This window comes from Panthera leo, chromosome A1 (assembly GCF_018350215.1).
Source record: "Panthera leo isolate Ple1 chromosome A1, P.leo_Ple1_pat1.1, whole genome shotgun sequence".
Classification (NCBI taxonomy): Eukaryota; Metazoa; Chordata; class Mammalia; order Carnivora; family Felidae; genus Panthera; species Panthera leo.
In genome coordinates, this window is record NC_056679.1 from 206,107,251 (window position 1) to 206,121,346 (window position 14,096).

Here is a 14,096-nt window from a genome sequence, read left to right on the forward strand (position 1 = left end):
CATCAATTGTCCTTTCTTATCCTTTACATTTGTGTATCATTGCTGATATACAAAACAGTTTAACATTTGTTATTTAAAAATTTTTTTTAATGTTTCATTTATTTTTGAGAGAGAGAGAGAGAGAGAGGGCCAGAGGGCCAGAGGGGAAGAGGCAGAGAGAGAGGGAGACAACAATCTGAAGCAGGCTCTAGGCTCTGAGCTGTCAGCACAGGGCCCAGAGTGGGGCTCGAACCCACGAACCGTGAGATTATGACCTGAGCTAAAGTCAGGTGCTCAACTGACTGAGCCATCCAGGTGCCCCTAACATTTGTGATTTTTTAGATTTACCCAATAGTTCTGTGAATGAAGTTATATACCAAGTTTGACTCTTAAAACTTTTTGTTGTGAAAAATTTCAAACATGTATGAGAGAGGAAAGTACAAGGAATCCTATGTGCATATCACCTAACTGTATCTATTATCAACTCAGAGCAATGTTTTCATCTGTATTTCTCCTGTGTTGTACCCTGCTCCCTCTGGTGATCACTTTGAAACAATTTCTAGATATCATAGAATTCCATGTGAAATATTTTAGTATACATTCCTAAAAGATAATAGTACTGTAATTATGTTTATAGCAAGAATGCTTATCTTTTTGTTATAAACATAATTACAGTACTATTATCAGACCTTAAAAAAATAGCAATAATTTTTTAATACCATCAAGTATCAAATCAGTGTTCCGATTTTCCCTATTATTTCCTAAACGTTTCCTCCCAATTGGCTTGCTTGAATCCAGAGCTAAACAAAACCCATGCATTATATTTGGTTATTAAATCTTTGAAGTCTCTTTTTACCTCCATCTTTCTCTGTCTCTCTCTCTCTGTCTCTCTGTCTCTCTCTCTGTCTGCTTTCCTGGAAGTTTATTTCCGGAAGAAACCAGTTTTATTTTTTAGTTTTTGTTATTTGCTGTCTGCATCTCTGGCATGTTATTTAGCACGCTCATCTGCATTCCGTATTTTCTGTAAACTGGTAGAGTTTGTTAGACTTGATCTGATTCAGGATTAATTTTTGGCAAGGATACTTCATGGGTAGTATGCCACTTCCAACAGGAGATACTTACTGACCAGTTGTGTTCCTTTGTGATGTTAGCACCCTTTGTTGATTATTGCCTTGATCCATTATTTAATTAAGAGTTTAAAAAGTGACAGTTAAGCATCTGACTCTTTTTTTTCTTTTAATGTTTTATTTTTCTTTTTGAGAGAGAGCAAGTGTGAGCAGGAGAGGGGCAGAGAGAGAGGGCGATAGAGGATCCAGAGTGGGCTCTGAACTAATAGCAGAGAGCCCAATGACGGGTTCGAACTCATGAATGGTGAAATCCTGACCTGAGCCCAAGTTGGACGCTTGGCTGACTGAGCCACCCAGGCTCCCCAAGTGTTTGACTCTTGATTTCAGCTCAGGTCAGGATCTCACAGTCAGTTGTGAGATCAAGGTGTGAGATCGAATCCTGCCTGCTTGGAATTCTCTTTCTCCCTTTCCCCGTCCCCTGCTGTGTGCTCTCTCTCTCAAAACAAAACAAACCAAAACAACAACAAAAAAACTGGTGACAGTCTGATTCTCTTATCTGTCTTCACCTATCATTTGTAATACTTCTCTAAAGGCCAAATTTGAATTTTAAAGTTGTTTGTTTGTAATTTTCCAGAATGGCTTCCTTTGGATGGAAGAGAAGAATTGGGGAGAAGGTCTCAAAGGTCACTTCACAGCAGTTTGAAGCCGAAGCTGCTGATGAGAAGGATGTAGTTGAGAATGAAGAAGGGAGCTGGCTTCATGCGGTTAAACGCAGGAAAGAAAGTCTTCTCGAGGGCTGTGTTGAGAAAAGTAAGCAGCTGAAGGATGAAGGAGCCAGTTTGGTTGAAAATAAAAGGTATGTTTTTGGAGTTTTCTTACAGAGAACAGTTTACATTTCTGACTGCCAGTAATGAGATGAAGAGTTAGAATTCTATAAATTTTTGTTTTAAAAATCTGATCTAGGTGCTAAATTCATCAAATAAATAAGTTTTAAAGACATATTTAGCATTCCCATGGAATCTGAAAGTTTGTAGAAGAGTCTTCAAGATACTTGTAATGTCTGCTTTTGCCATCATTTTTGTTCTGTCTAAATAAGGGTATATGTTAAATGAAATGTAATGCAAATTATTGCTTGATAGGAGATAGTTTAATTTCTGGAATCTTTCTCTTTGTGTTATTATATACCAGATATATTAGATGTTTCTTGAAGGGTTTTGAGGACATGTACTTTTTTGTTTCTTTTAAATAGATGTTCAGTTATCCTTTGCCATTGGCTTTTATATACTTCAGTAAATATGGTTGGTGCACAGGAATTTGACAGTAGTTTCATTTATCCTCAGCCCTATCCTCAGCTAAGCTCTTATACTTTTCTGTTTACCCTTTACCCTTTTCTTTTTTCCTTTTTTCCCTTTCCTCTTTTTCCTATTCTCTTATTCCTTTTCCCCTGCCTCTGCTTAGGTCTTTCAGTGGGACCAAAAATCATTCTTTCACAAATCAGTGGGGAGAGGACCCATTGGTTAGTAGATTGTGTAGAAAAAGCTAGAAGTTTATATATGGGAAAACACAATTCTATATATAGGAAAATAAAATACATAGGAAAACAAAATATATATAAAAAATGTATCTAATACCACATACAAAGATGGACTCTAGAGGGATAGAAAATCTCAATGTGAAATGTAAAACTACACAGTTAATGAAAGAAAATATAGAAGGGTAGCTTTATAACCTAGAGGCAGGAAAGGACTTTTTTTTTTTTTTTTTTGAAGTTTATTTATTTATTTATTTAGTTAGTTAGTTAGTTAGAATGAGAGAGAGCATGTGTGCATGCACAGGCAGGAGAGGAACAGAGAGGAGAGACAGAATCCCAAGCAGGTTCCTCGCCACCAGCACAGAACCTGATGCAGGACTTGAACTCACGAACTGTGAGATCATGACTTGAACTGAGATCAAGAGTTGGACGCTTAACCAACTGTGCCACCCAGGTGCCCCACAACATTTTTTCTTTTTTTAATTTCAGTTCTATATTAGAGTCGAAAGAAGCTCAACCCCCCCCCCCCCCCGCCCCGTATTTCCTCTTATCTAGACTCAAAATTTCCAATAATTGCTTTATTTAGTTATCTTTCTGTACGTAAATATGCACACACTGACATACATAGTTTTATATTTCCAGTTTTTTTGGTGATCTATTTGAAAATAAGTTGTAAACATAATGACACCTCTCTCCTAATTTAGCATGCTTCTTATAAGAATAAGGATATGCTTGGGGCTCCTGGCTGGCTCCCTTGGTGGAGCATGTTGCTCTTTATCTTGATCTTGGTCATGAGTTCAAGCCCCACACTGGGCATGGAGACTACTTCAAGAAAGAATAAGGAAATTCTTTTATTAAACACAATAACTGTTAACTCTATGAATGTTAACATTCCTATAAACTAATATGCAGCCCATATTTAGTTTTTTCTAATTTTCACTGAAACGTCTTTTACAATATTTTTTAAAAACCAGGATCCAATCAGAGTTCATACGTTTCATTTGGCGATTATATCTCTTTAGTGTTTATGTAGGTCCTCTACTGTATCCCCCATGATAATGACTTTTTGAAGAGTCTAGACCAATTTTCTATTTGATTGTTCCCTTATGGATGTCATTTAGCTTGTTTCTCTTTCTCACATGTTTCTTGTAAACTGAGGTGTGGAGGTTTGATTTAGATTCTGAGTAACCTTTTTGGCAAGAATACTTAAGAGTTATGTTTGTGCTTTCTATTGCATCATATTGGGAGATAAATAACAGCAGGTTGTTAGCAATGCGGCTGTTTGAAAGACATCATGCCTGTGTCAGTCAGTTTGCTGTGTTTAATTTCTGCTGAAAGTCGTATTTTTATAAAATTTTGAAACATTTATCCTTAGTGAAGGAAATAAATCGTATTAAGAGAATTAATCAGCATGAGGACTGTTGTTTTATTTGCACTATGGATATGATTTTGAGAAGATGTATGGTCAGCAGTAGTATCTGAATAGGTCTTTGTTTAGGACAGAATATTCTTCAGATCATCCAGAGATCTAAAGTCAGGTTTGTGTGCCTTTGGTATCTTCCATGTGATAAAGAAGAATTTGGGAAATTAAAAGAAGTAGTACTGAGCAAAAAGCAATTTTCTTTTCTTTGCTCTTTTTTTCTTCTTTCTTAATTAAATTTTGTCAGGGTGGTTATAAGATTCCTTGTTAATCATTTTTTAAAAAATATTTTTTAACATCTATTCGTTTTTGAGAGTGAGAGAGAGCATGAGCAGGGGAGGGGCAGAGAGAGAGAGGGAGACACGGAATCTGAAGTAGGCTCCAGGCTCCGAGCTGCCAGCACAGAGTCCGCTGTGGGGCTCGAACTCACGTACTGCGAGATCGTGACCTGAGCCGAAGTCGGACGCTTAACCGACTGAGCCACCCAGGCACCCCCTTGTTAATCCTTTTTGTCATGAATGAGTCAGAGTTGAGGAAGCAGCATTTTAGTGTCTAGGTCTGTTTTTATTTTAGATTCTTGGAGTAATCTTTTATTACTATATTTTAATAGAAGATATCAAAAGGTGCCTAAACTATAGTATGTTAGCACCTCAAATTGGAAATGAGATAGAAAATAAATAACAGTCAAGGACAATTAACAGCTTAACAGTCTAGTGTTACTTTGTGAATTCTCATTTGTGGTATTTTAGCCATAAAAACTTTTTCTTTTGTAGAACTTTGCAAGATTGACCATTCTGTCTTAGTCAGAAGAAACCAACTATAAATTTTCCACATTTATGAAATCATTTGCAGAACATCCATAAAACATCTTTAGAAATTCCTGTAAATGCCTGTTAAAAGTTCATTAACTTTGTTTTTGCCTTTTTCTCTAGACCACACTAGTGCAGAAGGGAAAAGCTATTCAGTTATTGCCATGGGAGTCCCTGTGAATTTCCTGTGGTAGAGGAGAGCTATCCACTGTGTAGATAAACAAAATAACTCTTGTTTTCTGCCTGCATGTCAAAACATTGAGTCATTTCACCAAAATCAGCTGGGTTGGATGCTTTATTTTGAATGGAGAACACGGTGAGATGATTAAGTTTTTTGCTGGTTAGCATTTGTTTTGGAGTATACATACACAGCTTAGGAGAGAACTAAACAGAATAAAAAGAATCTAGTGGAATTGAATGGTTTGGCTACTCTATGCCAAAACTAAATAAAAATAATACTTTAAAAATATCTGAGATAAAAAGCATACATAAGATAATGTTAACTTCATTTAAGTAATATGAGGAATAAAAAAAAATGAGGGACAGTGAAGCTAAATTAAACAACAATAACCACAACCCCCCCAGTCCCTGTCTTTGAATCAACTTAATCTTTAAGCATTCTCATTTTTACTACATTTTAGTCACACCAGCCTTCCTTGGGTTTTTGAACACAGTTCTGATACAGCTTTGTCTCCTGACACCTCTGTCTGAAAAGTTCTTGTCTTCTGTTTTCTGATGTCTGTCTTCTTGTCCTTCTGATCTCTGCACACATGTTTTCATCTCTGTGAGCCCCTCTCTGGGCATCCAGTTGGAAGTAGTACCCCCAGGTCCCCTTTGTCTTTAATCACATGAACCTTTTTTGTTAGCATTTCTCCCTTTTTGAAGTTACCTTATACACTTATTTAGCTATTTGCTCATATGTTATCTGTTTCTCTTCTGTAGGAATGTGAGCTCCAGGACAGTAGGGACTTTGTGTGACTTTTCTACAATATCTTCAGCACTTAGAACAATTTGTGGCACCTACTGGACCCCCAGTCAATATATGTTAAATATTTATAAAACTACATTTTATTTGCTATATTGTGGCCAAATAGGTGTTTTGTGGCTTAACTACCATTTGTTCAATTGTATCTATAGGAATGTACATTTGTAAAAAATATTTATTTATTTTGAGAGAGGGAGCATGTGCATGAGCGGGGAGAGGGGCAGAGAGAGGAGGGAGAGAGAATCCAATCCCTGTCAGCACAGAGCCCGATGTAGGGCTCAATTTCACGAACTTTGAGATCATGCTCTGAACTGAAATCAAGTTAGATGCTTAAGGACTAAGCCACCCAAGCTATAGGAACGTACATTTTTAAACTCCAAATTAGAAGACAGTATTTTATTTTTTATTTCATATCCCAGCCACAAAGGGCCTTTGGGATTAGAAGTTTCCTACCCTCCTCTTGCATGAGAATATGGCACTTGAGGATCATTGCTCTTTTCTGAGTCTCATTTCTTTCCTCATAACCCACACTTCTCCCTATTATATCATCCTCTGGGAAACCAGATGGATCCTAGTGTCTTGCTGAATTCAGGAGCTGGAGACGGGGTTTTAGAGAGGCTGAGGCAGCTAGAAGTTGTGGAGCAGAGTACCAGAGAAGAGGGAGCTCCTCAGAGGAAGTGCTCTAGAAATCTGTATGAGGTCCCCTGTATTTGTTGAACGTTAAGCCATTCAGCTATGGGGGAAATTCCACAAGTCCAGCAAACTGACTGGGGAGTTGTAAGCTGAATCATTCCAGAGTTCATACAGAGCAGAGAGACATTCACGCTTCATCCACAGAGTGGAGAGTCTTTGGTGGTCACCGGTGACATTCACTAAAGTCCCCAAAGGAGATACGCCATACTAGAACAACTATACTATCCCTGGAGGGAGGGGTATGATAGACCTTCCCTAGCAGAGCTCAAAAACAGGTTTTGAAAGGTTTCAACTCATATAGAAGTTATTTAAATGCCTGCCAGAGTAGTCAAAAATTTCCAGTCAGCTGCATAATATTTACAAATAGCATTTGATGAAAAATTACTAGACATGCTGAGGAGGAGAAAATTGACTTGTAAACAGGAGAAAAACCAATTGACAGAAACAGATTCAGGAATAAGATAGATGATGGAAATAGCAGATGAAGACTTTACAGTGGTGATATAACTGTTCAAATACTTAAAAGGAAACATGAACCTCATCAGGAGTGAAATGAAAGATAAACAAATGGCACATCTAGAGGTGAAAGATACAGTATCCAAAATAAAAATACACTTAATGGTATTAACAGCTATGCTAGTTGAGTCCTTTGACAAGCAGATGCCAAGAGCAGATTAAGTATGCAAAGATTTATTAGCGGAAACATCTGAGTGAAAGAAAATGGGAAGGAAGCTGGGTTTTTTGGGAGAGCCATCAGACCACGGTGTCTGACCCGGAGTGAAAGAGAAAAAGAAGGATATTTGAGTGGAAGCATCTTAGGCAAGACCTTGGGTACTCTTGCAAGTCCAGGTCATCTATAAGGGAAGTCCCATGGCCTCCAGCGAATGGGCCCATCTTACTGTCACCTGCTATTCTCAGTCAGTGCGGGGAACAGCCCATGGGAAACATCCTTGCTGCAGATGGGGCTGTGGATTTCAAAGGTAGCAGCGGAGGTGAAGGTCTAGTTAAGGTAATAGGATGACATTTTTAAGGTTCTGAAAGAAAGTAAAATTATCGGCTTAGAATTATATATGTCACAAAAAATATCTTTCAAAAATAAAGGCAAATGCGCCTGGGCAGCTCAGTCAGTTAAGCGTCCAGCTCGTGATTTCAGCTCAGGTCATGATCTCACGGTTTGTGAGATTGAGCTCCACGTAGGGCTCTGCACTGACAGCATGGAGCCTGACAGCAGGGATTCTCTCTCCCTCTCTCTTGGCCCCTCCCTTGCACTCTCTCCCTCTCTCTCAAAATAAATAAACTTAAAAAAATTAAAATAAGGCAAAGTTACTTTATCAGACAAACAAAAGCTGAAGTAACTCTTGCCAGTAAGCCTACGCTTCAAAAAATATTAAAAGAAACTCTTCAGGGGGAAGAAAATGGTATGAAATGAAATTTGTATCTAAACAGAACAATAAGGGGGCACCTGGGTGGCTCAGTTGGTTAAGCGTCCAACTTCGGCTCAGGTCATGATCTTGAGGTTTGTGAGTTCGAGCCCTGCGTCAGGCTCTGTGCTGACAGCTTGCTCAGAGCTGGAGCCTGCTCCAGATTCTGTCTCCCTTTCTCTCTGCCCCTCTCCCGCTCACATTCTGTCTCTGTCTCTCTCAAAAATAAATAAACATTAAAAAAATTTTTTTAAACAGAAGAATAATGGGTGCTAGATATGATAAATAAACATAGGTAAGTATGAAGACTTTTTAAGTTTTAGAATTCTTTTAAAGCATAATTGATTTTAAAAAACTAGCAACATGTTCCTCAAAAAACTAAAAATAGAACTACCCTACAACCCAGTGATTGCACTACTAGGCGTTTATCTAAGGGATACAGCTGTGCTCTTTTGAAGGGACACATGCACCCCCATGTTTATAGCAGCACTATCAACAATAGCCAAAGTATGGAAAGATCCCAAATGTCCATCGATGGATGAATGGATAAAGAAGATGTAGTATATATATACACAATGGAGTATTACTCAGCAATCAAAAAAGAATGAAATCTTGCCATTTGCAACTACGTGGATGGAACTGGAGGGTATTATGCTGAGCGAAATTAGTCAGAAAAAGACAAATATCAAATGACTTCACTCATATGAGGACTTTAAGAGACAAAACAGATGAACATAAGGGAAGGGAAACAAAAATAATATAAAAACAGGGAGGGGGACAAAACAGAAGAGACTCATAAATATGGATGACAAACTGAGGGTCACGGGAGGGGTAGTGGGAGGGGGGATGGGCTAAATGGGTAAGGGGCACTAAGGAATCTACTCCTGAAATCAGTGTTGCTCTATATGCTAACTAATTTGGATGTAAATTTAAAAAAATAAATAAAATTTAAAAAATAAATTAAAAAAATAAACTGGCAACATATTAGAGATTTATTATGTGCAGAAGTAAATACATGACAACAGTAGTAATTGAGCAGGCAGAGGTAAAAGGAATTATATTGTTATTAGGCTCTTATAGTATATGTGAAGTAGTATAGTGTTATTTGAACCTAAACTCTAGAGCAACCACCAAAAATAATAGGAAGAAGGTCATAAGCCAAGGGTGGAGATAAAATGAAACATTGGAAAGCGAAATTTTTTAAAAGTACCATTTACAGTACCATCCCCAAACAAAATTATTAGAAAAAAATTCAACAAAATATGTATAAGAACTATACATGGTAAACTATGGAACATTGGTAAGAAAAATTTAAGGAACTACATTGAGGTAAATATATACATGTATATCTATACATATGTGTATTGTATATGTATATTTATTCACATACACATATACACACATATGTATATATTTATACACACATACATGCATCTATTTACACACATACATATAGATGTACATATTTATGCACACACATATATACACATATGTATATATTTATACATACACATATATACACACACACACACACATATATATATGTATATATATATATGTATATATACCCAGTTCATGAATCAGAAGATGACGTTCTGTTAAGATGTTAGTTCTCCCCGGGGCGCCTGGGTGGCTCTGTCGGTTGAGCATCCGACTTTGGCTCAGGTCATGATCTCACGGCTTGTGAGTTTGAGCTCCGTGTTGTGCTCTGTGCTGACAGCTCAGAGCCTGGAGCCTGCTTTGGATTCTGTGTCTCCCTCTCTCTCTGCCCCTAAGCCACTCTCATTTTGTCTCTGTCTCTCTCAAAAATAAATAAACATTAAAAAAAAAAAAAGATGTTAGTTCTCCCCAAATTGAGCTGTAAACTCAATGCAGTTCCCATCAAAACCCTAGCAATCTTGATTTTGTAGTAATTGACAAGCTTATGCTAAAATTTATGTGGAAATGTGAAGAATCTAGACTGGCCAAAACAATTTTACATAATAAAAAAGACTTAGAGAACTTACACTACTTTATTTTGTCACCATGTTTTTTATTTTGTTTTTGTTTTTAGAAGATTCTCTTTTTTTAAAGCTTATTTATTTATTTTGAGAGAGACAGAGTGGGGGAGGGGCAGAGAGAGAGAATCCCAAGCAGGCTCTGTGCTTAAGACCACAGGTCTCACTCTCACGAACTGTCATCACCACATTCTTGAATGCTGTACCTTTATAGTTTTAGTGTAAGAATGGACATCTGCAGATCATAAAGAATATAAAATACAGAAATGACTCGCATTTATGCAGTGAATTGATCAAAGTTAAAGCTTCTGGTTATCAAAAGGCATAATTAAGGAAATGGAAAGTCAGGCCACAGACTGCAAGAAAATATTTATAATACATATATCTGACATAAGACGTTTTCCTAGGCTATATAAGGCACTCTCACAACTCACTGGTAAGACACTATCCAATTAAAGAGTGGATACAAAATTTGACCTGAAGCTCTACAAAAGAAGATAGATGAATAGCCAGTAAGCACATGAAAAACTTCTCAGCATGATTAATCACCAGAAAACTTCACATTCAAATCACAGCATACTAGTACATAACCACTGGAATGGTAAAATTGAAAAGACTGGCAATATCAAGCAAGGATGTGGAGCAACTCAGTTTCATATATTGCGTATGAAAATGTGAAATAGTTTTACTACTTTGGAAAACAGTCTGGCTGTTTTGTGAAGTTAAACATACACCTTACCATACAATCCAGCAGTCTACTCCTTCCTAGATATTTATTCAGGAGAAAGGAAAACATATATTCACTCAAAGGCTTATCTAACAATGTTCCTAGTAGTTTTATTCCTAGTGGCCATGAAATGGAGACAGTCAAAATGTCCATCAACAGGTAAATGGATAAACAACTTTTAGTGTATCCATCCAGTAGTATCCTATGGAATAATGAAAAGGAATGATTGATGCATCCAAAATTACTATGCTCGGAGAAGGAAATCGGAAAGAGTGCACACTATCTAATTTCATCTGTGTACATCTCTTTAAAGACACATCTAATCTATAGTGACAATCCTATTGACTGATGAAAAGGAACGATTAATGCGTCCAAAAATCAGTATGTTCAGAGAAAGAAGTCAGGAAGAGGGCATACTCTCTGATTCCATCTATGTACATTTCTAAAGACAAATATAATCTATAGTGACAGAATATCAGTTGTTGTCTGGAACCAGAAATTGGGGTGGGTTGACTGTGAAAGGGCATAGGGAACTTTTGCGTTCTTTGTTATGATGGTTGTGGTATTTACATAAGTATACACATTAGTAAAAACTCCTCGAAGAGTATGCTTAGAATGGGTACATGTTTTGTCATCTAAATTATACTCCAGTAAATTTGATTAAAAAAATCAGCCTTGAGTGCTTGATAAATGTAAAATAATTCTTTATTTGTTTCATTTATCTCTATGTTCAGGATATATTTTTGTTCTGTATTTGCTGTTATTTTGCAAGTAAATTGATACAATGATTTCAATTTCAGTAAGACTCTGACTCGATATTGTGTATATGGGGGTCTCGATCATTTTATCACCCTATTGGCCTTCTTAATTACCTCCTGTGCTCTGGAAGCAGTGGCAGAAGTCCCCAGTCTTAATCTGGAAGCGGGGAGGGGAATACACAATTCACAGTTGTGTGTATTCCCAGTTGTTGGGTTGGAATCTCACCTCCTCAAGTTACCATCTTAAAGGTTGTAAAAAATCCACTCGCCGTTTTTAGGTTGGATTTTTTGTAAAATGATGACATGGATTAAGTACATCAAAATGTGGAAGAGCTTGAACTTAGCATGAGTACTAATCATTAGAGTGGTGGAGAAGTAGGGGTGCCTCTAGAGGAAGGGAGGAAGGTTGATGAACAAGAGGAAGCTATTTCTACTTCCTAGGATACAAACTTTTGCTTCCTTGTGATTCCCTTTCTCTCGTCTGTCCTTCCTTCCTTCGTCTTTTTTACGCTTGATATTTTCTCATTTATTTAACACTTAAAGGGTTGTTGAACACGTGAACTGTAGCACAATCCAAGTATGTTAATGTCACCCTTCCTTCAAAGGCAGCACAGTTCTTTAGCATTACAGAACCTCCTGCTGTCAGTTTACTTCATTAGTAACTAACTGTAACTACTCTTGGAAGACTTCAGTTTGCAATAGAATGGGTTTTAAGATCTGAAGTTCTACCTTACAGTGTTTATGATTCTTTGTAACCAAAATCTGGTGTATTCTTCTATCTAACCAGTAAGTAATTTTGACGCTTAACAGAGACAGTATTGTGAGTATAGTGGTTAAGAGTGTGGAGTTTGAAGTCATTTTACCTCCCTTCAGATCCTAGCTTTATCATTTCTATCTATATAACCTTTGGCAGATTATTAACTTTTTAAGTATTAATTTCCTCATATGTAAAATGGTGAGCCTTCTCTCATAGACTATTTGGGGGATTAAAAGGCAAGTTAATGTAAAGGAGATTAACATGGCACCTAGCATCTAGGAAACATTCAATAAATGTACTTCAGATATTATATTTTAGGATTTTGTATGTGATTGGCACATTTCATGTAATATTAAGACTTTTTATGAGTTATTTTGTTCAGATGTCATTTTCTAGAATTGTTACCAACTGGGATATGCACCTTTTCAAGAGTCGCAGGGTGAGTCCCAACTTTGAAATGTTGGCTTTTAAGGTTTCAGCCACTAGATGGTGATATTTGATTATGTAGCTAAGTTCGATTTTTCTCTGTGGGAATTAGTGTGTATGTGTGTGAAGCAGAGATATCATTAGAATTTACCATGAATTTTGTCTCTTGTCTAGAAAAGTATACCTACCAAAACGAACATGAGGGCGATCTGGCCTTGTGATAAGCATTTTACTGGCGTCCGCATGAATCTAATGACTGATCTTCATTTTAATGTCATCTGTTCCTCTCTTTGGTTTCTTCTCACTGGTATACAAACATACCCAAAAGCTTTCCTTGACTCCTACCATTTCTTTGCTCCCCTTTCACCATAAACTCCATTCTTTTTTTTATGTTTATTTTTGACAGAGACAGAGACAGAATGAGAGTGAGTTAGGGGCAGAGAGAGAGGGAGACACAGAGTCGGAAGCAGGCTCCAGTCTCCGAGCTGTCAGCACGGAGCCCGATGTGGGGCTCGAACTCACGAGCTGTGAGATCATGACCTGAGCTGAAGTCGGTGGCTCAACCCACTGAGCCACCAACTCCGTTTCTTGATGAATCATCCTCTGGGTCCATTCCAGTCAGGTTTCTGTTCCCACTGGTCCCCTGAAGCCACTCTTGTAAAGGTTATATGACCTTCGTGTTGTCAAATCCAGTCATCATGTCTCTGTTCTCATTTATTACTGTGCCTCTCGTCGTTCAGCATAGTTGACCACTGTCTTCCTAAATACGCTGCTCTCTCATCTACAGAACACCACACTGATGGTTTTTCTTGTTTCACTGCCCACTTCTTAATCTTCTTTGCTTCCTGTTTTCTTGTCTTCATTTTCTAAATATTGGTGGACCACAGTATTTAGAAAGTACTTCTCTTTTCTATGTCCATTTTTTCCCTTCTTAAACTTATATAGTCTCCTGCTTTCAGTGTGCCGTCTCTATACTGATGACTGCCAAATATGTCTGCAGTGCTATCTTCCCACCTGAATTCCAGACTCTTAAGTCTCCAGTGCTTACTTTATACCCACTTGGATATCTAATTAGTGTCTGAAACTTAACATGTCCTAAGCAGAGGTCTTGATTCCCCGATTCCCCCACTACACACACACACACACACACACACACACAAATATCTGGTCTTTTTTAGTCTTCCCCATGTCAGTAAAAGGCATCACTGTTTACCCAGTTACTTATGCCCAAAAGCCAGGGGTCAACTCTGCTGTGCATGTGCCATTACAGAGCTAATCAACCCCAGTCACCTCCAGCTCCCTGCCCTTCATGCTGTTCTTATGGCCATAAAGCCTGGGCGGCGGCTGCTGTTGTTACAGACCAACAGCCCCCGTTCGTGGTGCTAACTGACAATCAAAGACCATCCATCACACCTTGACACTGGCCAGCTTGGACCCATAGATGCTCAGATGGGACCGGGTTACGACTCTGTGGGGTAGAATTTGACGGATGGGAAACAGGGTATGGGAGGGAGCCTGCAGATAAA

The 14,096-nt window shown here is 37.9% G+C and overlaps 1 protein-coding gene across 6 annotated transcripts in view; it reads left to right on the forward strand.

Annotated features, from left to right (window-relative positions):
- Positions 1–14,096, forward strand: part of TTC33 (tetratricopeptide repeat domain 33) — a 39,590-nt gene that overhangs the window by 3,162 nt on the left and 22,332 nt on the right. For all 6 annotated transcript variants that reach the window (XM_042951403.1, XM_042951410.1, XM_042951398.1 and 3 more), the window contains exon 2: positions 1,681–1,902. In XM_042951403.1, the coding sequence (XP_042807337.1) occupies positions 1,682–1,902 (221 nt within the window). In that variant the 5' untranslated portion in view covers position 1,681. The remainder of the gene's footprint in view (positions 1–1,680; positions 1,903–14,096) is intronic.